General features: G+C 44.7%; 1 protein-coding gene and 1 long non-coding RNA gene across 8 annotated transcripts in view; one reads left to right on the top strand and one right to left on the bottom strand.

The window, feature by feature from the left end:
- Window positions 1-2,012: 2,012 nt before the first annotated feature.
- Window positions 2,013-26,028, bottom strand: part of PEX5L (peroxisomal biogenesis factor 5 like) — a 174,672-nt gene continuing 150,656 nt past the window's right edge. For 5 of the 7 annotated variants that reach the window (XM_081007979.1, XM_081007977.1, XM_081007978.1 and 2 more), the window contains 7 exons: window positions 16,987-17,103; window positions 15,988-16,131; window positions 13,737-13,807; window positions 11,248-11,445; window positions 8,919-9,084; window positions 8,323-8,480; window positions 2,014-7,180 (listed from right to left, as the gene is read on the bottom strand). In XM_081007979.1, the coding sequence (XP_080864105.1) occupies window positions 6,976-7,180; window positions 8,323-8,480; window positions 8,919-9,084; window positions 11,248-11,445; window positions 13,737-13,807; window positions 15,988-16,131; window positions 16,987-17,103 (1,059 nt within the window). In that variant the 3' untranslated portion in view covers window positions 2,014-6,975. Of the gene's footprint in view, window positions 7,181-8,322; window positions 8,481-8,918; window positions 9,085-11,247; window positions 11,446-13,736; window positions 13,808-15,987; window positions 16,132-16,986; window positions 17,104-26,028 lie in introns of all 7 variants that reach the window. The other 2 variants (XM_081007976.1, XM_081007982.1) reach the window with 1 other exon arrangement.
- On the top strand, window positions 17,113-21,222 carry LOC308478558. Its single transcript, XR_013987151.1, has 2 exons — window positions 17,113-17,372; window positions 20,647-21,222. It is a non-coding gene; the product is annotated as an uncharacterized lncRNA (long non-coding RNA).

Below are 26,028 nucleotides of genomic sequence, written 5' to 3'. Positions count from 1 at the left end.
GGTCTGCCTGCACCTTTGTAAGTGCTGGTAATCAGCAGATTGCCAGCCCTTGCCTGGCAGTGTCCCTGTGATGGCCTGGGATTCCGAGTCTGAGAGTGAACCGGAGGAATCCCAGCCGGCACAGGAGTCCCCGCCTCCAGGGCCGGCTGAACTGGGGCAAGGCCTAGATGCTGAGGAGCCTGCACCTGTGCCAGATCCTCAGGGGCAGGCACCAGGTGAGACCATTCTGGCCCCAGAGGTGCTGGAGGACTCAGTGGCTACAGGTGAGCCTCCCCCGGGGCCCAGTAACCCTTCGGCCTCTCCTGAACTGCAGAGGCTTAGGGCAGAGAGGCAAAGGGAACTGGTCTCTCCCAGGAGGAGTGCTCGCCTTAAGGCCAAGAGAGGCGGGGCTCCTGGGGGCCGGGACCGCCCCCGGCCTTAGAAGAAGATAAAGGTCAGGCAGCCCGGTCCTGGGTTGCGGGAGCAACGTCGTTGTGGAGTACCTGCTTTACCCAGACCTAGATCTGCACTCCCAGTGTGCCTGTTCCACGCCCGGCTTCCTGCTCCTGACTCTCCGGTGTTCCTGTTCCTCGCCCAGCTGCCCGCTGCTGACCCACCAGTGTTCCTGTTCCCCGCCTGGCTCCCTGCTTCTGCTCTACCAGTGTTCCTGTTACCCGCCTGGCTTCCTGCTGCTGCCCTACCAGCGTTCCTGCTCCCCCGCCTGGCTCCCTGTTTCGGACCTCGCGTCTCATCTAGTGATTGTCTACCCTGCTAGTGACTCTGGACTGAACTTCGGCTACGGTATTAGTACCTTCCCCCCCCCGGGACCAGCACAGTCCCTTTGCAGGAAGGGTTTGGATTCAAACCCCGCCTGCAAAAGGAGAGGGGAGATGTCCATTTGCAGGCTAGTGTAAATCCTCAGAGGAGCGCAGAAGTATGGAGCTGGCTCACCAATGGCTACCTGGGGGGGGGGCACCTCCCTGGCTAATGACAGGGTCAAGGTGTGTTTCTTACCATCCATGCGCCTCTTATAACTCCAAAGCAACATAGCACTGTCCCCTCATTTTAAGACTATAGAGCTTTCAAACTATATAGCTGACATAGCTTTCAAACGCAGTTACCTAAGGGAAGTGAACCGCAGCTTGGTGTGTTGATTTTGCTATCTTAATGATGTAGTCATGCACAGCATAAACTTACGTTTAAAAGATTTGTTGCTTTTTGACATGCATTATACCAGTAGTGCGCTTTTTAGGCTGGTGTTAAATACAGCTCGCATGCACTACGTTGCTACCTGAGGCTATGTAATTCCTTAAAATATATATATATATTTACAAACTTGCACTGCTATTAGAAAAACCCCCTTAAATATATATATATATCAAGAGAGGGATATATATACTAACTCAAACAACAATATTTATATGTAGATATAGTTTCTCAACTAGCCATAAAAACAATGTCTTGAATGAGAAAGAAGAAAACCAAAGTTTAGGAAAGTGGTTTTTTAACTATATATATGTGTATATATATATATATATATATATATATATATATATATATAATCTCAAACTGCAGGAAGAGAAGGCTTTGTTGAAACAGGGAGGCTCCTTTTTAAAACTGCTCTGCTAGAATAAATTTGAAGCTGCAGATACTATGGGTGGTATTCAGCTATGTTTTACTCAAGAGTAAACCCAATGAAATCAATGAATATGACTAAAGCTATATCCACACCACACAATTAAAGCAGTATGATACCTTTCTGAACAGTCATGGCTTCCCCCAAAGAATTCTGGGAGCTGTAGTTTGTTAAGAGAGCTGGAAGTTGCTAGGAGACTCTCATAGAGCTACAGCCTACAGAGTGATTTAACAATCACTCACTCTTCACAAGGGATTCTGGAAACTGTAGTTCTGGAAGGGGAATAGGGGTATCCAACAACTCTCAGCAACCTTAACAAAATACAGCTCCCAGAATTCTTTGGGAGAAGCCATGACTGTTTAAAGTGGCATTGTAGTGCTTTAAAGGCATGGTGTGACCTTAGCTGAATACCACCCCATGATTTGCAAGAGTGGATCTACGCGTGGCACTTGACACAGGGCTGCTGCCAAAAATGGTATCCCTGTGTTCAATTCTCTCGCTCCCCCCCCCCTTTTCCATGTTGAATTTCTCTTCCTGCTTCCCTAAAGTTTAGTCAGATGTGCCCATGCTCTCGCTCCGCCTTGTCGCTCCACATCACTGGCAGGAAAACGACATAATGCATTTGACTAAAAGAAAGGAGAAGATGTGTTGGCACAGAGATGTCACTTTGGGCGGCAATCCTGCATTGTCCACTGCAAGTAGCTCTACCATGAAGACACAGCTTATAATGTCAAGTGTCAATGAGTTCCAAAGCTTGCACTAAAAGTGAACCTGAAAGATGGAGGCAGGGGACAATGTGTGAACTCTTTCTCCTTTAAGCTGCTGCTTGTTTCCTAGGATGCTGCACACCATGTGTGTGTGTGTGTGTGTGTGAGGAGTAAACCCGTCTTCATCCTGTCCTTCGCAAGAGCAGGACCAGAGCAGCAAAACGACACTGGCCACATCCACACTATGGATTTAAAGCACTATGACGCTGCTTTACACAGTCATGGCTTTCCCCCAAAGGATCATGGGAGATGCAGTTTGCAAAGGATGCTGAGAGGTGCTAGGAGACCTCTGTTCACCTCGTAGCGCTACAATTCTCAGATTGGTTTAGCAGTTAATCACAGGGAACTCTGAGAGAACGGTAACTCTTTGCAAGGAATAGGCGGTCTCCTAAAAAAAGTCTCAGCCCCCTTAAGAAACTACAGTGCCCAGAATTATTTGGGAGAAGCCGTGATTTGTGGTTTCCTAGTGCTTTAAAGGTATGGTGTTAATGGGAGCACAGTGAGGTACACAGGAGAGGATGGAATCAGCAGGGCAGCAGAAGTAGTTGCTTTAAGGCTACTACTGGAAGGAGCAAAGTCTAGGTTTCCTTCAACATACAGTAGATCCCTTCTATAGACGAAATACACATGATGCTAAAATTGCACTCTTTTGTAGCATGCATCCTTTAGAAACCACTGGTCAGTAATTTAACCACTGCCCTGTCATTTAATCAGCATGGTGGTGTGCAGATGCAAGAGTTAGGCTTGCACCATAATCCTGTAAAAAGAAGAAGAATAAAAAATAATCCACTTCCCCACCCCAGGCTGCTATTCATTCAGAAGCCCCCATCAGCAATGATATGAGCTGCCCACCCTGTTGGCTTGGGGATGAAGGGAGATATTTTCTTCAGAACCACAAGGAGGGGAGGGAAGGTTAACCGCCTCTTGGTACTGTTGAAAACCACCACCACCAATTCTGGTTGACTATACAGTTTGTTTTTAAAAAGTAGATGCCACTTGTGTGTCGTCTTACCCAAACTGTTGTCCATTTCAAAGGTGCTGGAGGACATCCCTACCAGATTGCGCTCCTTGGCTCCCAGCTCTACTCACATCTGCCCTGTCCAACAGACTACACAGCAACAAACTATTCTGAATGGTTTCCAGTGTTGCTAATGAACTGTTGCATCTGGACATTGTGAGCAATGAGACAGCAAAGGTGTTTGTTCGTAAGCCATAAAAATAAATGGCCGTTTTCACCAGATACGCACTAGTAGCATCGCTGCATGCAGAGAAAGAATGGCAAGATGGATTGGGGCATTTACTTCCAAGGTTTTATTGCTATCTGTGTAAAGATCTTTGCTTATTACTACTGAATGGTTTATTTTTTTTCTTGGAATGCACTCTGCTTCTGGGACCTTGTGTGTAGGCCTACCGATTAGCGATGACAGCTGAGCAGAACCTCCATGTCCTTAGGCAATATATCTTTCAGCCGGGGACAAGCGCCAGGGAAAGGCTGTCAGTTATCATATCCCCGTTTATGAATTTGCCTGGAGCATATAGCTATCAGCTGTTGGAGACAGCAGTGCTGGCTTCAGCGATGACAAAGAAGAATTAATTTATATACCACTTAATGCCGAAAACAGACTTCTAAAGCAGTGGCTTTTAGACGTTAGGCTCGCAGGACCCACTTAATTGCTTATTTACTAGAATCCTGAGACTGACCAACCAGGGCCAGGGACAATTGATGTACACTCTAAATTAAAATAATTCTGAACCCAGAAATTTGTTTTAGATACCATAACTTAACTGAGTTCACAGTTCTTTCACATTAAAATCCAATCCTAGGTAACCTGCCTTGCTCCTTCTTGCCTCATCCAACAATGATACAGTGGATGAGGGTGTGTGCGCCATTTTGTTTTGCCATTGTTAAACGACTGGGAGTTGGAAACCCTTGCCAATCTACTTGCCAGACTTCTCCCAGCAGATCCTCAACTATTCTGCCCACTGCCGGCCTAGATAAACCTTTGGTCTGAGCTAGCAAGGCAATTCTTAAGGTGCCTTGAATTTAGAGTAGGGGTGGGGGACTGCTGGCCCACCAGATGTTGCTGAACTACAACTCCCATCAGCCCCGGCAAGCATGGGCCCATGGCCAGCAGGGATGATGGGAGATGCTGTTCAGCCACATCTGACATTTATGGGCATGGTTCTGGGTGATCATTTAAAAGAACATCATTACATTTAGGAAACATTCTCCACTTGGGCTGTGGCAGCACATCCATGTTTTCAATGAGGTTTGAGAACACACTGCCTGCTAAGCCAAGTCACCAGCACTGATAAACAAGCCAAAGCGATCAGGCTTCAAGAAGTCCAAGCGATACCCTGTGTATAACATTCTAAGTATGGAATGCTGTATACCCTCCCTTTCCCCGTTTTTATACCATAGTTTGTGATATTATTTTTTAAAAAAGAAAATTACAAATATTCACCATTTTAGAAAATGGAATTATCGATACATCCTGATAATCCATCTTGGATGGAAGGTTCTTCGTGTGCCTTAACTCTGGCACTTAACGTTCCATTCAAATGTCTAACGTCATCTAAAAATCTAGCATTTTGTCTACTTCTGAAATCAACTGGAATTAAAGGGCACTTTATTTCCTTGGGACCCAATGGATCAGGACATTTCTTCCGTGTAAGCCCCACTGAAATCAAGAGCTTCTTCTGCTTGAGAGTGACTCCCGTTCATTTAAATGGGGCTCGCTCACTTCCTGGTGACCTTGAGTGGATTTTTTAATTCCTTCAAGCACCGAGTTTGAAGATTTTGGAGCTGATCGTGTACCGTCAAGGAGAGTGGAGAATTTTGCCATCCCTTCTGAAAATAGTTCAGCATCAGCTGAAGCACTTTTGCTAGACCAGGGGCTGCAAGCCCATCTGCTTGTTTTCTTCCAAAAGGGCGAGGGAACAGATGTCTGTCCTTCGACTGCTGACATTTGCCTCCCCTTAACACCCATGCTAGATCCTCTCCCATTTCTTGACTGTAATTTATGGCTCCTATTTGCATTTTTGAAACAGCCTGGAAGGAAGCTGCGCCTTGTGTCAAGTTCCTTATTGGTCCTTTGCCAGCATGGCTGAATCTGCATATTTCTCTCCAAATGTGTAAAAAGTATATTATATCCCCCCCCCCTTTACAAATAAAAACAGAAAAGCTAGATTAAAGTGCAAATGAACCCACTGATCGTGGTCCTGTTGCGAGCTCTGCTCAAAACAACACTCAGTGGCCACAATGGACATCTGACCAGAGTACTGGGCAGCCAGCTGCTGAACACTCTGCCATCACCCGCTAACAATGTCTGCTTGCTTGATGGAGGGGAAAGAAACCTGCGTGGCAGCTACCTAGCAACTGCACAAAACACTCCCTGACTGCTTGGGAAGTGATTTCAGGTACATTCCTGCACTGCTAGGTACCAACTCACGATTTCGACCGCAACATCCCTGCAGAATCACTGAAAACAGACGTTGGTAGGCTCCTTTCTTAGCAACAGGTTTACTTCTCTAAGGAAAAGGGGCATGGGGTTTTGAGAGACAATTTGTGGATTCAAAAAGGGGTTTGAGGTGCACCCAGGTACCCATCCAGGGTGCCCAAACAGTTGGGGCCAGCCCTACCCATGCATACCCCCCCCAAAAAAACCTCTAGTGCAAATTGCAACTTAGCAGCTGTATTTAATGCTGCGCCAGAACCGTTCCACTGGTGTAACGGAACTTCCGTTTCTTCTCCTCTCCCCATGCACCCTCAACATCTGCTCCAGAGGGTTCCCCAAACCATCTAGAGCTGGTTTCGAGGGCACCCAGGAGGCTGGAGAGAACAAGAGAGGGAGAGGAAGTTCTGTTGCACGTACAGAAACCCACTGCATCAGCGGCGCTGCAGCATTAGAAATGGCCTTCTGTTTACACAACCCATCCCCTACAGCATATGATTCAACCTTCAAATTCTCCATGCGTAGACTTCTCGGTTCTTATGAGATCTCTGCTTTGGAGGGCTTCACGGGATCCAGACTCCAGAATCAAAATCCAATTAACGTTTCAGCTGTAGATGGTGGGGAAAACGCAGCTACTCCAACGTTTACATATGGATGGCCGCAGATGTGGGAAAGGAACTGTGGAAGATGGAAGTGAGAAACCATCCATCCTCCCCTCTGCTGCTATATTTGAGGGGCAGAGGAGCTCCTTAGGAAACGCTACCCAACACCTTTTCTGTGCTCTTATGCACATGGTAGCATGATATTCAAAACCCATTTTCTTTGTACAAGTACATGTCGTAAGGAATATCCAGGTGAAGTTGTTTTGTCCAGTTCCCCTATGCACCATAGTAGCTGTTGTTCCCATGTGGACTTGAGCAAGGTGATATTTACAAGGTTTTGTGCTTTTAATTTTCTGGAGATCTGGTGGCATCCCGTAGAACCCTTTCTGCTGCAAAGTGTCCATGTCGTCTTTCTCAGTCCAAGAAGGGAATTCAAAGATATTTCTGTATAGAACTAGATGGGTTGGGCTTTCTTTTTCTTTTGAGGGCTTGGTTAAGTGTCTCTCCGTGTGAGTCTTTCTCTCTCCCTGTGTGCATCAGGGTTCAATGTTGAAAGCTTTTAGTAGGACGTCCAGATCGCCCACATTAGCGGCCTGGAAAAGTTCTGGCTGGTCCATCATAGACAGAGCAATCCGGAGAGCTGCCCAGATATTACCTGAAATTGCAGGGTGAGGAACCTGCTGCTGATTCCGGCTCTTTCGTTGCAAATTGAGAGCTGTGAGGAAATTGCTGACTGCCTCTCTGTTGGGTAGAAGAGAAGATATGTAAAAACTGGGGCCAACACTTCTGCAGAACAAGAATCCGAAGCAGCAATTTGTCATCAATCATATTCAGCGATCTCATTTTTCTACACTTCTTTCCTGAATCACCTCAGGTAATGCAATCCCTTTAAAACAAAATTGGTCCGGCTCATCAGCCCCACCCAATATGGCTAATGGAAGTTGCAGTCTAATATCTGGAAATATCCGGAGCCCTGCCACTGCCACTGCCCATAAGTCTAAGAAAATGCCACCCCATGCATTCTGAGTTTAAGACACCTTTCTTCCACCAAGGGAGACCTAGTACACTCTGGCCTACCAGCTTTGCAGGGTAATGGCATGTTATGAAAATGAGAAGCCCTTGCTTGGGGGAAAGGCCATTTCTTCTGAGGGTGATGCATGACCTCCCATTTCCCGTGGCCTTCATGGGTTGTGTCTGGAAGCAGTGATCCCTGTGTTTCTAATCGGCACACAGGAAAAACCTGCTCTCTTTGGGTTATCTATCAGGGTGTCCCTCTTTACATGAGCCACAATTTGCACTGGAGATCTGATGGAGAAGCACTACTCAAATATAGGGGACCATAACCAGGTGGGGAAGAGAAGCAATCTCCCAAACCTCTGGAACCAGGCTCATTTGAACTCATTTTTACAAGTATTCAGAAAAGAGCTAAGAACACACCCCCATTCCTTCTTTAGACATCAGTCTTTGAGCCATAAGCTAGCAAAACAGCCAGCAGCATGGCAGGTGGGCTGTAGGACCAGGATGTGGAAGCTGTGGACCTCCAGAAGTTGCTTGAAGACAGCTCCCATCACTCCTGACTATTGGCTATGCTGACTGAGGCTGATGGGAGAGGAGTCCATCCAACAACATCTGGAGGGTCCCCACCCCTGGTGTAGGTGGAAATAAAACAACTTGTGTCCCCAAGTGGCAAACGTGAGACCATAAAGGGTAGACACCAATTGGGTGGTCCTTTCTCTGCTCCTGGTCACCTAGCAACTCCAGCCATTGGAAATCAACCCTCCTCCAGTTCGCATGGCCCCATTCGAGACTCATTTCATGGTCCCACTATAGAATTATGGGAAGAACCGGCTGTTCCATGTAAAGGGTGGCTGAACTGTTCTCACCTGTATGCTCCAAGGTTGATGCAGCTTATTCCTAAATTGTACCTGGACCTGATGAAGCCAGGCTGGATTTCCAGTGCTCTTGTGTAAGCTTCTACCGCTTCCTCACTCCGATCTCCATTTGCTAAGGTTGCACCGAGACGGTTCCACAATGAATAATCCTGACAAACACAACAACAGCTTTCTAGTATTAGTGCAATCCTTGTACGTATATAGCTATGTACATATATCCCTGTATAGCTTTCTCTTTCTCTCTTTTTGCCAGCAGCCTCAAATTAATGACTGGTGGAGTGGAGGGTGAAGGGGGTGGAATTGGAATTAATTGCCTTCTCCATTAACTGGCATAGAACATGAGAACATGTCTCGTAGCTGTGGATAACTCCCTATAAAACAACTTTGATTCATTTGCAGGCCAGTCAGAAATGGGGCAGGAATAGAACTTCTTGAAAATGGGACTCTCTCCTTGCAATTAATATTTCTATTTCAGGCACCAGAGTATTAATGGCAGGAGTGACAGCTCATTAATGCAGGCCTGACTTTAAGAACAGACAAAAGAGGAGAGTGTCAAAAGCCTGTTAATGCAAAAGTGTAAAACTTACCTCAGGCCGAACTGTGAGGGCAGCGCTGAATGCATCTATTGCTCTGTTGAATTCTCCGTTCAGGTGGAAGAGCACGCCAAGTCCTGTTTGTAAGTCCGGGTCTATCATCTCTCCGTTCTGATGGGCTCCCTCCAGGTATAGCTCCTTCACCTCTTCCAGCAGTGAACTGGAAGAAGAGAGCAGCACAAGACAAAGGCAAGTGTAACATTTTAAGAGCGGTGTAGGGGCGCGGGTGGCGCTGTGGGTTAAACCGCAGAGGCTAGGGCTTGCCGATCAGAAGGTTGGCGGTTCAAATCCCCGCGATGGGGTGAGCTCCCGTTGTTTGGTCCCTGCTCCTGCCAACCTAGCAGTTCGAAAGCACCTCAAAGTGCAAGTAGATAAATAGGAACCGCTCCAGCGGGAAGGTAAACTGTGTTTCCGTGTGCTGCTCTGGTTCGCCAAAAGCGGCTTAGTCATGCTGGTCACATGACCCGGAAGCTGTTTACGGACAAACGCCGGCTCCCTTGGCCAATAAAGAGAGATGAGCGCCGCAACCCCAGAGTTGGTCATGACTGGACCTAATGGTCAGGGGTCCCTTTACCTTTACCTAGTGTTTGTGAAACAGCCACCCGGGCCCTCAAATCATATGGTCCATTCTTTTTGCCTTGGGTGTGTGTGAACCCTGCTGAAACCAGATCTACAAATTCTGATATGTCAGATTGAACCAGTGAAATGTTGGTTTTGGTGGGCACCTATGGGCTAGCGTCCATGACATCAGCATGACAGCTTCCCTCCTCCTCCTCCCGTCTGTGAAGCCATTTTATAACCATCGACAAGTGTGTGATTGTGTAAAGCAAAGGATGAACAAGCATCTGCATACATAACCCTCTCATGAAAAATCCAAAGATGTAGTCAGCTGACATGCAAGGGGAGAAGTAGGACAGAGCACTAGTCTAGCATTCAAACTGCATGGATGGACAAGTTGTGAAGCCAAGTTCACACTGCAGGGGAAGCATGTATTTCAGGGTTAGTCAATGTTGTGCCTGATGTATGTTGGAGTAGAATTCCCATCAGTCCCAGCCAGTATGACCAATGGCCTAGGACAGCCTTTCTCAATCTTGGGTTTCCAGATGTTGTTGGACTGCCACTCCCATCATCCCTGACTGCTCCCCCTGCTGGCTATGGATGATGGAAATAGAGGTGGATACAGTGGTACCTCAGGTTATATATGCTTCAGGTTGCATACGCTTCAGGTTACAGACTCTGCTAACCCAGAAATAGTACCTCGGGTTAAGAACTTTGCTTCAGGATGAGAACAGAAATTGTGCTCCGGCGGTGCGGTGGCAGCAGGAGGCCCCATTAGCTAAAGTGGTGCTTCAGGTTAAGAACAGTTTCAGGTTAAGAACGGACCTCTGGAACAAATTAAGTACTTAACCCGAGGTACCACTGTATAGGGGAGTGGGATGAATTCAGTCACATTGGGCGCAGAGCCTTGGGGGTGCCACAACTATGATGCAGAATGGAAGGTGAGATGGGGAAGGGTGAATTTTGGCATCGCACAGGACGCCGCTGAAATATGAGACCCCAAGTGCCATCATTGGTGGAAGTTGTATTAGTAGTATTATTAGTACGCCGCCCATCAACCGCAGATCTCAGGGCAGTTCACAACATTAAAAACCCCACAAAATGCATAGTAAAAATAAGAATAACAACAAACCCAAAATCCCCTACCCCCTCCCACAACATGTTCAAAAGGGATGTCCATCAGCCCAAGGCCGGTTGAAAAGGAACGTTTTTGCACGGCGCCTAAAAGTGTATAATGAAGGCACCAACCAAACCTCCCTGGGGAGATCATTCCACAAACAGGGAGCCACCACAGAAAAGGCCCTGTTCTTGTGTTGCCACCCTCCAGACCTCTTGTGGAGGAGGCACATGAAGAAGGGCCTCAGAGGATGATCTTGGGGTTCGGGGGAGAGGCAATCCTTGGGGTATTGCAGTCCTGAGCCATTTAAGTTGTAGTCCAACAACATCTGGGAACCCAAAGTTGAGAAAGTCTGGTCTAGGATGATGGGAGTTTTAGTCCAGTAACAACAACAACAACAACAACAACAACAACAACAACAACAACAACAACTTATTTATACCCCGACCATCTGGCTGGGTTTCCCCAGCCACTCTGGGCGACTTCCAACAAAATATTAAAATACAATAATTCATCAAATATTAAAAGCTTCCCTAAACAGGGCTGTAACATCTGAAGGAGACCACATGACTTTCTTAAATTACTGTGACTGCTTTTAAGAAATCCCAAATCTATTTCGTAATGCCCATTTATCAGACCTTCTGTTACCTTTCTTCTGCTGCCTTGGACATTCTCCTGGTAAGCGCTGGGGATCCTTTTTTACTCCTGACGATGTACTTGTATTTAGGATTCTGCTTGATCCAGTTTCTTAGCGCTTCATAAGCCTCCTGCTGATGGCTGGTGTTTGTAAAGCTCACAGCCAAGGCCATCAAGGCTTTCAAGTTGTTTGGCTGGAGCTCTAGGCACCTGAACAGAATAGCGGAAACCCGTATTAGTTAGATCCCTCTCGATGCGTTGGCATAAGTCCTGATAATTTGAATGCAACACTTAAGCTGAGACAACAAAAGACTTTGCTAACAAAATAATTAGACATTTATTATTTTTTGGTTTGTTTATAATTAACAATGCAGGTTTACTTGGCAGTAAAGTCCCAGTCTGCAGACTTTGGCTGCAATCCTAACCCCACTTAGCTGGGAGTAAGGTGCATGGACTTCAGTAGGACTGAGTAGACATAATTTGGAATGCCCTGTTAAGTATACATAGGATTTCAGACTTGGCTTAACCATTTATCCTTGGTTCCTAAAAACCACCTCTAGTGGCAGGCAGTGAAGTTCACATAACAACTGCTGACCTCAGCATCACCACTGGAATCAGAAGATGCATCCTAGCGATTCACTGGGGTCCAAATTGGGCATCGTAAGGTCAAATGATATGACTATCCAGCCTGGGATGGATGCTGCGATGGCTTTGTTTGCTTATTTGTTTGTTTGCAGATTTATAAACCACTTCACAACCAAAAGTGATATACAGTGGTACCTCAGGTTACATATGCTTCAGGTTACAGACGCTTCAGGTTACAGACTCTGCTAACCCAGAAATAGTGCTTCAGGTTAAGAACTTTGCTTCAGGATGAGAACAGAAATTGTGCTCCGGCGGCACGGCGGCAGCAGGAGGCCCCATTAGCTAAAGTGGTGCTTCAGGTTAAGAACAGTTTCAGGTTAAGAACGGACCTCCGGAATGAATTAAGTACTTAACCCGAGGTACCACTGTACAGTAAAATAAGATAGAACCAGGGCTTTTTTCCCCCAGCCAGAATTTGCCGGAACTCAGTTCTGGAACTTCTCAGGTAGGCACCATTGCCGTTATAAGAGAATAAGGGAGGCGATTGTAATATTGTGGCTATGATCTGATAGAAGATAGGGTGCAGCAGAAGGGGGAAATAACAGCTCTACGGGAAAAGGGGTGGGAAGTCGACAAAAAAAAGACGAAATTGTGTTTTGACTGTATATGTTAAAAATCGTTGAAACTTAATAATATATATATGAACAAGGGAGGCATTCATGGTGAATTCCGACACCTCTTTTTGTAGCAAAAAAGCACTGGATAGAATACAAAACATTACAAACTCAGCAGGGTTGTATCCAGTGCTGCACAAGCCTACAAGCCCCTTTTGTAAATGGAAGTTTTTTTGGTGGTGTTGGGGTGCAGGAGTCATGCGCATGGTTGATTCCCACCCCTCCCCCCCGCCAGTTTATTTATTGTATGCAGGGAGGGAACCTGTGAAAGGGCTACAGTAATGGAAGCATTGTTAGATAAACGGATTAGCTTATTAACACAGCTAATATCATTAGGTTTGGAGAGTATATACTCAGTGTGAGGAGAAAATGAATATGACGCAGCTAACTTTCTGAGCACAAGCAGAGAATAATAACTAGCATTAGAAAATGTGGCACGACCGTTATCTGCCTAGTACTGGAACAGAGGCAGCAGCAGAAACGATCACCATATACTTAACATGCGGCTGTCGGATTGAGTTTAGCTCAATTAAGGAGCACTTCTAATGAAGAGATAAACTTTTAGAAAGTGCGCAAGTGCCAGGAATACCAAGCAGGCCTCCTGTTTGCAGAGTTCCTTGGTTGTGTTTGCTGGACGACATTGCCTTTTCCCACGTTCCCATTTGCTTGATTCAGTAATAAACCGGATTAAGTTTTGCAGATCCTTTTAAGGATACATAAGCCTCTGCGCTGTGTGAGCTTAAATACTAATACAGTGGTACCTCAGCTTACATACACTTCAGGTTACATACGCTTCAGGTTACATACTCCGCTAACCCAGAAATAGTGCTTCAGGTTAAGAACTTTGCTTCAGGTTGAGAACAGAAATCGTGCTCCGGTGGCGCGGCAGCAGCAGGAGGCCCCATTAGCTAAAGTGGTGCTTCAGGTTAAGAACAGTTTCAGGTTAAGTATGGACCTCTGGAACAAATTAAGTACTTAACCTGAGGTACCACTGTAATAATTGTTTCTGCACCAAGGTGGCTCAAATATGGCACACCACAGTTTCACACCCATGCAAATTAAAGCAAACTTACATATACTTTGCATAATTTGTTTTGATGGGGAGGGGCAAGGACCAGGCATTGTGGTCAATCTTTAAAGTCTGTCTTCCTTGCCTTAAGGACTAGAAACTTGACTTCTTCATTATTATTATTTTTAAAAATTATAGCTGAGAGTCTCTATGCAGCAATTAACACCATTTACCTTTGGAGTGCAACAATTGCTCCCTGCTCATTTTCATTCTCAGCTTGTGTTGTCCCAAGGTACTGCCAGGCCTGCAACATAAAAATGGTAAGATTACTGCACAGCTGTGTATCGAAAGGACTGCAATACCTCAAGGACTTCCTCTCCCCATATGAACCACACTGACACTGCAGTCATAACCTGAGGTCCTTCTTTATGTGCTTCCTTCATGAGAGGTCCAGAAGGTGACAACATGAGAACGGACCTTTTCTTCAGTGGCTCCTCATTTGTGGAATGCTCTCTCCATGGAGGCTCGCCTGGCACCTTCATTGCATATCTTTAGGGACCAGGTGAAACTGTTTCTCTTTAACCAGGTCTCTGGCTGATTAAGATTCTATGCCCCTTTAACCGGGTTTGTGGGAGGAGGGTTATTGGTGTGTGTTTGTTTTCTTAGGTATTTTGTGTCCTCATTTTGTATTTTTATGTTGTGAACCATCCTGTGATCTTAGGATGAAGGGTGGTATACAAATTTAATAAAGAATGAATAATAGTAATAAAAAGTTGCTTTGCAAGTCATTTTACAAAAGTCCAGTCCAGAAAAACCAAAGAAATGCAAGTAAGAGTTGAAAATATAATTTGGGGGATTTTCATTGTGCCTTACAGACATCCATACAGCTAGTGGCCAGGGAACAAATCAGAAATACCTAAGTGTGACATAGGAATTAACAACAACAGCAACAACAATAACAATACAGTGGTTTAATTTCATTGTACACAGGTTGTACAATGATAATAAAAGTATTATTATTATTAGTGGTAGCTTGGTTCCCAAATGGCTTAGTTGTTGAACAAATTGGCTCCCGATCGCCACAAACCTGGAAGTGTTTTGGTTTGCGAACATTTTTCAGAAGCCAAATGTCCAACGTGGCTTCCGCTTGAGTGCAGGAAGTTCCTGTGGCCAGTCGGAAGCTGCGTCTTGGTTTCTGAATTGTTTCGGGAGTCAAATGGACACCCGGAATGGATTAAGTTTGAGAACCAAGGTACCACTGTAACAACAACAACAACAACAACAACAACAACACACCACTTATTACTCAACTAGGCTTTTAAACTGTTTACAAAGTATAAAATTAGTTACAGAAACATTAAAGTATAAACACTCGTAAGTGAAACTTTCAGTAAAGCAGTCCCCTTAAAACAGCAGAAAATTAAAACAGGAGACTTCGGTTGAGAGCTCAAAAGTGCGTCTTCAAAAGCTGGCAGAATGCCAATGCATATTATTTAAATTTACTAAATTTGTATACTGCCCTTCATCCAAATACCACAGGGCAGTTCACAACATAAAATACACAATAAACAAAAACAAAACAATAGACAACAGAAGTTAGGCTATCCCTGTCCAGATAGGGGCACAGCTGGGCCACCAGCCAAAACCGATAGAAGGCACTCCATGCCACTGAGGCCACCTGAGCCGCAAGTGACAGCAAAGGACCCAGGAGTATCCCTAAGCTGTGTACCCGCTCCTTCAGAGAGAGTGCAATGTCAGCAAAAGCAGGCAACCTCCCATCCAGTCTTATCTGGATTGAGCTTTAGTCTGTTGGCTCTCATCCAGTCTTCACATGACTCCTGGTCAAATTACGCTGATTACAACATCTGATGGGGACGTGGGTGGCGCTGTGGGTAAAACCTCAGCGCCTAGGACTTGCCGATCGCATGGTCGGCGGTTCGAGTCCCCGTGGCGGGGTGAGCTCCCGTCGTTCAGTCCCAGCTCCTGCCCACCTAGCAGTTCGAAAGCACCCTTAAGTGCAAGTAGATAAATAGGTACCACCTTATAGCGGGAAGGTAAACGGCGTTTCCGTGTGCTGCGCTGGTGCTGGCTCGCCAGAGCAGCTTCGTCACGCTGGCCACGTGACCCGGAAGTGTCTCCGGACAGCGCTGACTCCCGGCCTCTTAAGTGAGATGAGCGCACAACCCTAGAGTCTGTCAAGACTGGCTCGTACGGGCAGGGGTACCTTTACCTTTACCTTTACAACATCTGATGCAACCGAATATATATTGCAGGCTTTGTATTGGATGTGAAATGTGGGTTTATCCTTAATTTGTAAACTTTCCCCTTTTAATACAATGGTGTATCCCCATCCAGCTTGATAGTACTGGAGACATCATGTCGATCATGATATTAAGCATGACCGCTAAAGGCTTTATTTCCATTATTAGCAAATAAGTTCAAGCCTACGCATTCCAGTTTCAGAATATTAACCAGAGCGGATACCTCGGAGTCGTGAGGATCTTGGAGAATAGCAGCTTCCAGGTATAAGATGGCCAGGGGCAAGTCCCCCTCCCTTAGCTTCTTGAGGCCTTCCTCAAAAGCGCCAGGCCAGTCTTTGAAGGGGTTCTCTGTATGAAAATAATAGCCCTAGGAGAGAGAATGAATGTGGTGACATTGAGGCACAGTACCTCAAAAGGTGAAAACAGCCTAGAATTAAATTGCTCATTTCCTGCACCAGTGGTTCCCAACTTCCCACCCCCAGACCACTTGAAAACAGATGAAGGTCTTGGTGGACAACTTAATGATCTTTCTGCCTATTAAAGCAATGGTAATAAATGCCTGTGCGAAATGGGGTGCAATTTTTAATTGCATTTTAATTCCTGCTTTCATTTCTAATACAAATAAGAATCAATACAAATATTTAATGCGGCGGATAGGTCATCTCCCATGTTCAACCACAAACCCACAGACCACTTGAATGAACCTCTGTCCTGTCTTTTTTTTGCGGTACATGAGCATAAAAAGTTGATTAAATAATATAATAAAGCCTTCGCCAACTTGGCGAAGCCCTCCGGATGTTTGGAAACACAACTCCCATCAGCCCAAGCCACAGCAGTTATTTCCAGCAGCAGAACTGGGGAACTTGATGGACTCACTCGTCCTCTTTTCAGTCTTTTTCATGCTCACATTACACACTCTTTGAATAAGGCCCTGCAACTCCTCTCCTCGTTGTCTTGTGAGTTCCCTCACTTTGCCTTACTAAATGCCACAGAGGAGAGAGGCAGCAGGCATCTTGGGACCACTGCCATGTGGCGGCCAGCAACCTGCATCCCTGGTTTGGTGCTTAAAAGCTGCCATTGGAACAAATTAAAAAGGCATTTGCCAAATTATTTCACCCTCCTCTAGCTACTGGCAAGGGCTTTGGCCTAGTCAAGCTTCCATGGTTGCCCCTGGCAACCCAGCGGCCCTACAAGCCTTCTCTCTCCACAACATCAGCCTTACCTTCTCATTAATGGAGACAGCTGCTTGGCCTTGTGCTTCTTGGCTGTCGGAGATCCAGTTTCTGCGAGCCATTTCTTCCCACTCTGCTTGCATCTTATCCCAAAACTCTGTGTCTGACTAGGGAGAGGATAAATCAAAAGGAAAACAAGGAAAGCAGGATTTAAAAGAGGAAGAAAAAAGTGTGTGTGAGCGAGAAAAACATCTTTCAGCTTCACAGCATCTTCTGTTTTCGTTTTTTCTGTTTCCAAAACTGCAAACTCTGAATACCTAATGCCTCCAGCTGATCTTGGTGGATATTCATCCCAGGCCACCTGTTTAAAATGGCAAATAAAAATGCAAAGTAATCCTGATGACTACCTGTTGATGGGAGGGCAGAAGTCTTTCAGGTGAGCAGTCAAGGGAGGAAGAATTGAACATTACCAAGCCTGAACATTTGCATACACAGTACAGTCACCAATGGATGATTTCCCAATGCTTTTTCAAAAATTATATCTACAGTGCTCATGACAGCACATCTGACTCTCTCCTCCACCCTCATTTTTTCATCGCTGCAGTCTTACAAAATAGAAACAAAACAAGGTCTTGCAGCACCGTAAAAAGGGTACATATTTATTATGATGACACAAGTTTCTGTAGACTACGGTCGATTTCGTTACATGCATAAGTCAATGAAAGTTTATACCATAACAAATTTGTTAGTGTAGGCACCGCAAGCTATGTTTTAATTCTTCTTCAGCAGCAGAGTAACAGAACAACTGCTCTGGAAACCTTTACGAATGAAGTAGGTTGGACAGGGAGAATGTGACTGGCCTACTGTAACTCAAACAGCTTCATGGCTGAGGGGGGTTTTGAACCCAGTACCAGCCCAAGGCTCTAGCCACTATGCAATGCTGGCTTTCACCTTTTTTCACTCCATGCACCTTAATGAAATGCCACGCTGCAAGCTCTGAGACTGTGTCTTTGTCACCTCTAGTTTTGCATTGCGCTTCAAGCCTGGGATGCACGAATCTGTCAATTTCAGTGTCTCATTTCCCAGTCTTAAATTCATCTACCCACATTTCCAAATCCATCTGCACTGTCCTCGTGAAAATCCATCAAAGCAAACTTCTCATAATGTGCACATTTTTGTATGCAATTTGGCCAAATATACATAAATTTAGCAAATGCTGCTAAATAATATTCCTTAATATAATGTAGGGTAGCCATATGTCTGGACATACTGTAGTCGGAAGCAGTGCCTGGGCAGAAAGCGGCAAAATGTCTAGGAAAATCCAGATGTATGGCAACCCATGTTGACAGTAGCATTTTTGCTGATTTTTCTTTAAAATAGCTCAAAAACGTCAATTTTGCCAAAAAACCTCAACAACTCTGCTAATATTTGCATGCTTATGCACACTTCACTCTGATATCTTCTTCTTCTTTGGCAATCACTCGTAGTTGAGTAAGATCATCTTCCATAAACACGGTTTTAACAATGAGTCCGTAAGTGACTGTGGGGGCCAATTCTGGATCCACACATCCTTCCACAGTGGGGACATTAGTTTCCGGGTTGGAGTTGATCACAGTGTGGATTTGCCAAGTGTGCCTTCCTCTTAGCACATTTCTCCCTTGCGTCCTGAGTTCGAGCGTCTTCAAAGCCCATGACCACCTTTGGCAAAGGCTGTTCTCTCTCACCCTAGTATACCCATTCTGGGACACATTACTTGGCTGGAGAACTGCACTACAAAGGTTGGAGAAATGGGGGGCTTGCAGGATGGCTGCGTATCATTTCAGGAAGTGCGAATTTGACCGTTAAATGTGAACTGAATTGAATTTCTCCTCTCCCCCTTCTCCTTGATTGCTAACGTTCTTGGTGAGTCAGAGTTTCGGGAGTGGAGAAGGGAATGAGAGAGAGTAGAACCCCAGGATTCCTAAGAAGTGGGGAGGGGGAGGAATTGTTGTTGTTGTTTAGTTGTTTAGTCGTGTCTGACTCTTCGTGACCCCATGGACCAGAGCACGCCAGGCACTCCTCTCTTCCACTGCCTCCTGCAGTTTGGTCAAACTCATGCTGGTAGCTTCGAGAACACTGTCCAACCATCTGGTCCTCTGTTGTCCCCTTCTCCTTGTGTCCTCCATCTTTCCCAACATCAGGGTCTTTTCTAGGGAGTCTTCTCTTCTCATGAGGTGGCCAAAGTATTAGAGCCTCAGCTTCAGAATCTGTCCTTCCAGTGAGCACTCAGGGCTGATTTCCTTCAGAATGGATAGATTTGATCTTCTTGCAGTCCATGGGACTCTCAAGAGTCTCCGCCAACACCATAATTCAAAAGCATAAATTCTTCGGCGATCAGCCTTCTTTATGGTCCAGCTCTCACTTCCATACATCACTACTGGGAAAACCATAGCTTTTACTGTACGGACCTTTGTTGGCAAGGTGATGTCTCTGTTGCTACTAAAATTCAGCTAAGTTGCTAGACTTAAGTAACTTGGACTTTGCAACTCATAAGAAGTATCTAGAATCTAGAGGTAATTTAGCTCCGAATGCTACCAAACCATAAAGGCAGGGCAGGCTTTGTCTGCCTGCTAGCAAACATGATTTGGTTTGACTTCACAGTCTGACAGTCCTCCCAGGGGCTTATCAAATAGCAGTTTATATAAAACTGGACTATGCTCTCTGCACTTCCTCCTTAATAAAGTCCAAGCAATATAGTTTTATGTGGGCACTTTTGGGAACAACGTGAGGTTATTGTGTCTGTTGTCTGCTTAGCTCTGCTTCTCCTGGACGCAAAATGAAAAAGGCAAATCATAAACAGGATTGTCTTAAATCACCAGCCAGAGCCCCAGGAATAATCCATCAGCATTGTGGGTACTTAGAATTATAACTGCTTGCTAATTAAAGTTTGGCAATCGCAACAACCAGCATCCACAACACAAACACTTTGCTGGTTCAGCTAACATCCAGATTCCCTTAAAGATTCATCATGCTACATTTTGGATCTGGGAGGGATGTTTTCACTTTGCTTTTGCTCTGGTTATTAGTGCAGCTGAGGGCACACTAATTCCATGTACATTAATTCAATGGCTTATTTTAAAACGTAATCTGAGGTGCTTCTTTCCCTCCCCAGCCTTGATCTTGATGGGATTTGGTCCCCCTGCTGCAATTAGCAGTGGAAAAATGCTGCCTGGAATTTTTGGAGGAAAAGGGTTGTTTCAAATGTGCTTTAAAAGGCATAGTGTGCATTCAGCATTAGAGAGTTTAAAAATGCACACAACATAATATGATAAGATGCAAGGAGATGTTATATTGTGTATCTCAGGCTTGTCCATCCTCATGTTTTCCAGCAGTTTTGGACTAAAACTAAAGTGGGCTGCAGCAAATGGAAATTATAGTCCAAAACATCTGAATAGCACCAGGTTGCTGAAGGCTGGCATACTTTGTAAACATAAAATAATACGTTAACATAGACAAGGATCTCTAGTTTTTCTTGACTGTCGGAACAGAGCCTTTAGAGTTATGAACAGTCAATAACCTGGTTCCTTTTCACATGGCATGTGAAACTCTCAGTTCTATCTAGCTCTGCAAGAGCCCTCTCAAAGTCCAGACTTGGCAAGGAGTATTCATTTAGATCTGCATATCCCCATCGCGCCTATGCTAATTCACTGGGCACTTTGATTTAATTTCAGGGATATTCCATCCAAGCTGCACCACTAGAGCTGGATTCCGCTTCTCTTCTTTGATCCAGGAATAAACAGCCAACTGAAACAACTCCTCAGCAGAAGGGCAACTGGTCCGAGGTCTCTATAATTAATGTTTCTTCTCACACACTGGAGTTGGGTTTCTTTAGCCAAAAGACCTTTATCTTGCAGGCAGCATCTGTTCTCCGTGATGCAGGATTTGCTGTAGCTTAGCCTGCATTTTGCTGACAACAAAAATTAACTGTTACAGAGAATTCCATGAAATGAGAGTGCAGGGAAAGCTGCCCCCTTCTGAAAGCATCCTCCTCTGCATGCAAATTTACAAATAAATCTGGGGCAGGAGGAGTGCAGCAGACCATTCTCCATTCATGAAAACGTATAGCAGTCGGTACAAAAAAAAAAAGAACCTCCAAGATCCTACGTGAGTAATATGCCGTAGAACCTATGTACCCAAAGAAAGATGGAGAGCTGTTTTTCGATTCATCTGTGCTCCTTGAATTGTGCATGGAATAGAACTGCTGAAATTAGAAAGAGCATGTTCAAATAAATCCATTATCCTCTTGACCTTGTGATGTATGTAGCCTTTGAAGGTGGTGAGTTGCCTGGATTACGTCCAATTAATCGCAAGCTTTGCTAATATATTGACTACTAGCTGCTTTGCATTTAGCATTGCATGGGAATTTTAAGGAACAAAAAACACCCCCAGCACAGTCTTGAAATCTGTGGTTAAAATCAATGCCGTTTGGATAAGTTCAACCCACCACCTTGATTCAAAATGGCGTCCAACTGTATCCAAACATGGATGCAAATCTACTCCTTGATCTCAGGAACAATCATGCAAAATTTGGTTAAAATCAGTTGCCTCTGGTATAACCCAAGATGTATGTCACACTTGGACACAGGTTAACCTGTTTAAGTCTACATAACACCGCATGCACTCAATCTTAAAACACTTATAAACTGCAGACAGAGCTTTTCCACTACACCCAGCAATATATTTTCTCTTCCTCACCCCCTGCTTTTTTTGCTCAACAGTCAGACTGGATAAAGGTTCTGGTACACTTGAAAGCTTGCTCACTACTTTGTGACATTTTCCTCGGTTTTAATAAATGGATTATGATACTGCTGCTTTTGGATTTTTCTTTTCTTTTCAAATGGATCAGGGCAGCTACCCACAATTTTTATCTGGATTATGTCTGTTTCACAGAATCAGCATTCAAAGAAGCAAAGAATTTCTCGTTCAGCTGCTACATTCTACATACAAGGTTCTGGTTCACACATAACACTAAGTCACAGTATAATAAACTATGTGTTAACCACAAGTTGTCCAACAGATCATCAAAGTAAACATGGCTTGCTTCTCAAGGTTGGTTTGTGTCCCAACTGCTCTTGCTTCATATATTTGTAGTGTGGCAAGTGACTGGGATAGGACGGACAAAAAAACCATGGTTAAGGATGGGTGCTGGACTCATGTGTAAAGCCAAGCCATAGCTAAAGCAAACCAAAGTTCACAAGTCAACAAACCATAGCTGCAGACTGTGGTTCATTAGCAGTAAAAAAAATCACATAGCTAAGCTGCTGAGTAGGGATCACACATAACACCAAGCCAAGGTTTAATCAGCCATGGTTTATTGTCATATGCAAACCAGGCCAGTGTTTGTGTGTGTTGGAGGTGGGGGTGGTAAGACAAAGGGTACATGCCTCCCCATCTTAATTCGAGTGAAGGTGCTGAGACATGCCCTCCAACATGCCGCAGAGGAAAATCTTTCAGGGAGATGTTCCCACATGATTCATGTGACTCACATGAAAGCATGGTCCCCCAAAACACGTGTCTTTGGGGGGCTACGTTCTCAACAGAGTCAGGTGACTCATGTTGAGTACACTTCCCCCATAAAATGAGTTTCTTCTGAGGCCACCCTCTTGCAAGAGCCAAAATGAGACATTCTGCGATTCAATCAGAAGAACAAGTGGCTTCTGTAATTCTGGGGTGTCCTGCTCAAATCAGGACAGTTGACGAGTGTGTTGAGATGGCATGAGGATATAATCTAAGTAGGCCTAATCATCAGAAAACAATCAAATCATAGCCTTATTGCCCTTTCAGTCATACTGCAGTGGCAATTCAATACAGCGGATCTTCTTTTCATTTTACACCCCAAATTTAAGTAAGCTGTATTTTAATTACATTCCAATCTAATAGCTGCTTCGCTCCCACCCCCCACCCACCCCTGGCCATAATATGAATATGTTTTAATTATCTCTCTAGGTGAAATGTTTTAGAGAAAGGATGCTATTAAAAAGAGTCTCTTTACTTTGTGCAGAATGTTTCATAATTGAAAAGCATAGCTGCCAGCATTTTAGGCATATTTGAAGCCTGAGTTTTATTCAAAAGAGAAATAAAGTCTCCTCCCCACTCCCTGCTAAATAGCCAGAAAACCCACAAAAATCGCATGATCTGTACTAGAAAACAAATTGTGGGTTTAAGGAATAATAAGAAAAAATACTTAGCATTTATATAGCACATTTCAAATGTTCAAAGCACTTTGCAGGAATGGCTTCAATAACACCTTATTATTTTATTTATGATTCATAAAGCGCCATTACTCTGCATTAGTCTACTAGGAGCTGGCAGTGTAAATAATGCTTAACGTGGCTCTGAAACACAGGCAATGTATAAATGTCACTAGTAATAGGGCTGATCTGGATTGGGTTTGGATCTGCCCACCAAAATTGGAGGTGTGTGTATCAGTTCCACCCTCCTAAATGTCAGCTTCCCAGGGGAAAAAAGAACTCTGCAGCCTCCAAAGTGAAGCTCAGCAGATCCAAAAGCCTCAAGGTCTTATTGTGTTCCCAAAGACATTGTTGGGAACATAATGAGATCTAGATGCTTTCACCTCTTCTGAGTCTTCTTGCCAGAGGTCAGACTCTTCCTGCCAGCTGTGCCACTTGGATGATTCAGTGAGGACTAGCACAAGGCAGTGCACAAGGTCCAGCATGCAATTCAATATTGGGAATATCAAAGAGCCATTGTACACAGAAAGGTAGCATGTCAGGGAGAAGGCTATGCAGACCGCCTTTCCTGAAAAGCTACTTTTCCAAAGGCATTGCGGGCACTTCAATCATGTGACACCCAGTGACAGGCAGCAGAGCCAAACCAGAATTCCCTCAGAATTCCACTCAGCAAATTTGAGGGTTTCCTAAAAACACACACCCAACAACAGAAACTGGTGTAACAACTGATTTCTGAGTAAATGAATTTCAAGAAAAGCTGTGCTTCTACTACTGTGTTTAAGCCTGTGACATCTTTGTGTTTAAATAATAATAATAATAATAATAATAATAATAATAATTTATTATTTATACCCCGCCCATCTGGCTGGGTTTCCCCAGCCACTCTGGGCGGCTTCCAACAGAATATTAAAATACAATAGTCTATTAAACATTAAAAGTTTCCCTAAACAGAGCTGCCTTCAGATGTCTTCTAAAAGTCTGGTAGTTGTCTTTCTCTTTGACATCTGGTGGGAGGGCGTTCCACAGGACGGGTGCCACTACCGAGAAGGCCCTCTGCCTGGTTCCCTGTAACTTGGCTTCTTGCAGTGAGGGAACTGCCAGAAGGCCCTCGGAGCTGGACCTCAGTGTCCAGGCAGAACGATGGGGTTGGAGACGCTCCTTCAGGTATACTGGACCAAGGCCATTTAGGGCTTTAAAGATCAGCACCAACACTTTGAATTGTGCTTGGAAACATACTGGGCGTTAACTTATAAGTTAACTTCTACCTGAAAGAATGCATCTCTTGACCCAACCTTGTTTCACCAACTCTCTATCTTTTTTGTAAATAAAACTGTTCTTCTTTGATCAACTCCTTTCCGAGACACTCTGAACTGAAGTTTCCCTCACATAGGACAAGGCAAGATAGCCTGTGGTAAATTGTAGAAATCCATTTAATTGTTGTACTGTGCAGTGGGTCTGCTATATTTAATTGGGGGCAGATAGCGGGGTCAGTCTGCTACACATCCCATGCCCGTTTGCATTCTGAAGTGGTACAGTCCTTGAAGCGCTGTCACAAACAGTTGTCCTGAATATGGAAACAGCTGCCCAAGGCCTGTGCGAATTGCTGAGAGTTTTAGTCTTAGTCAATGCTCTGACTTAACTGCCTAGGTTTTGCCTTATGCTTTTCTGAAAATGTCTCCCTAGGCACAGTCCAGATCTCTTAGTGGCCAGGCCCAGCCTTTTTGCATTGAACAGGGACATTGTCCGGATCCCACTTAGGTCCCTGAAAATAGTACAGTAAAAATTCATCCCAAGCCACATATAAGCTGCTAAATCATTTCACGTTGTGCTAAAAGGAAGCCCAGCTTTGGAGTATCAGGGATGCTGTCAGTCAAGGGGAATGTGAATAGAATGGCAAAGATCCTGGAGGAAAGGCTGAAGGCAGATTGGCAGAAGAAGATCGGGAAAACAGAGCCACAACACCATCTCTCAGTCTTTTGGAATCAAGCTGGAGATAAACAAGCAAATGCAATTGCATAAAAATGAGAGAACAGCAGTTCTTCCTCACCTAGATTTGCAGCAGTTGGTTGGGATAAATGGTTTTACTGCATGCTGCTAATACAAGAGACTTCTGGCTGAGCTCCTGAGACCACACACAGAATAAACTTATCTTTCAAGGCTCCTTCCCAAATTCAATTTCAAGGGAGGATTTGGAGCACATCTGTAGTCTGACATTGGTTGTCAGGACCGATATTTTTTGTGCTGGGGTGTGTGCGCATGGGGTAGGGCACCCTTTGTAAATGCGAAACAAAAGAATGTGAGATCCAAATATCCCAGCACAGCAAGGGAAACCTGTGTGTATAACCAGGGTCCGAACTGCACAGCTGATTTGAGTGTCTCTCTATTTGCATCAACCTCGTGATCCTCACCAGGGACTCACACTGAACTGGCTGGGTGCATGTTTCAATGGGTGTGTGTGTATGTGTGTGTGTGTGTGTGTGTGTGTGTAAGGTTCGTTCCCCCTCTTCTCTCTTGCTTGTGCAATTCTCGTTGCCCGTTCTCTCTGGGCACTTCCAGACGGTTGATATTTTCGAGTGGGATTTAATCGCATACTGACAAAGAGAGGTTACACAATTATAGTTGATTTGGTTCTCTTGCACAACCAACTCTCCCCACCTCCCCAGCTTACAAAAAAGCAGACTTTGTAAAAAGGAAAGTGAAGGGGGAACATATTGGAAATGGGGGTGACAATTGCTCCATGTGAGGTTTGAGGTTTTGTACAATCCAGCAGTATATAAACTTTATGAAATGAACAAATACACTTTAAAGATCAAATAACTTCTCGCAAACAAATCAGAATGAACGCTCGCTAAACAGCTAACA

The sequence above is a fragment of the Podarcis pityusensis genome (genome assembly GCF_964106645.2).
Source record: "Podarcis pityusensis genome assembly, chromosome: 5".
Taxonomy (NCBI): domain Eukaryota; kingdom Metazoa; phylum Chordata; class Lepidosauria; order Squamata; family Lacertidae; genus Podarcis; species Podarcis pityusensis.
Note: the sequence above shows the minus strand (reverse complement) of the source record. Positions and strands in the feature narration are given on the sequence as shown.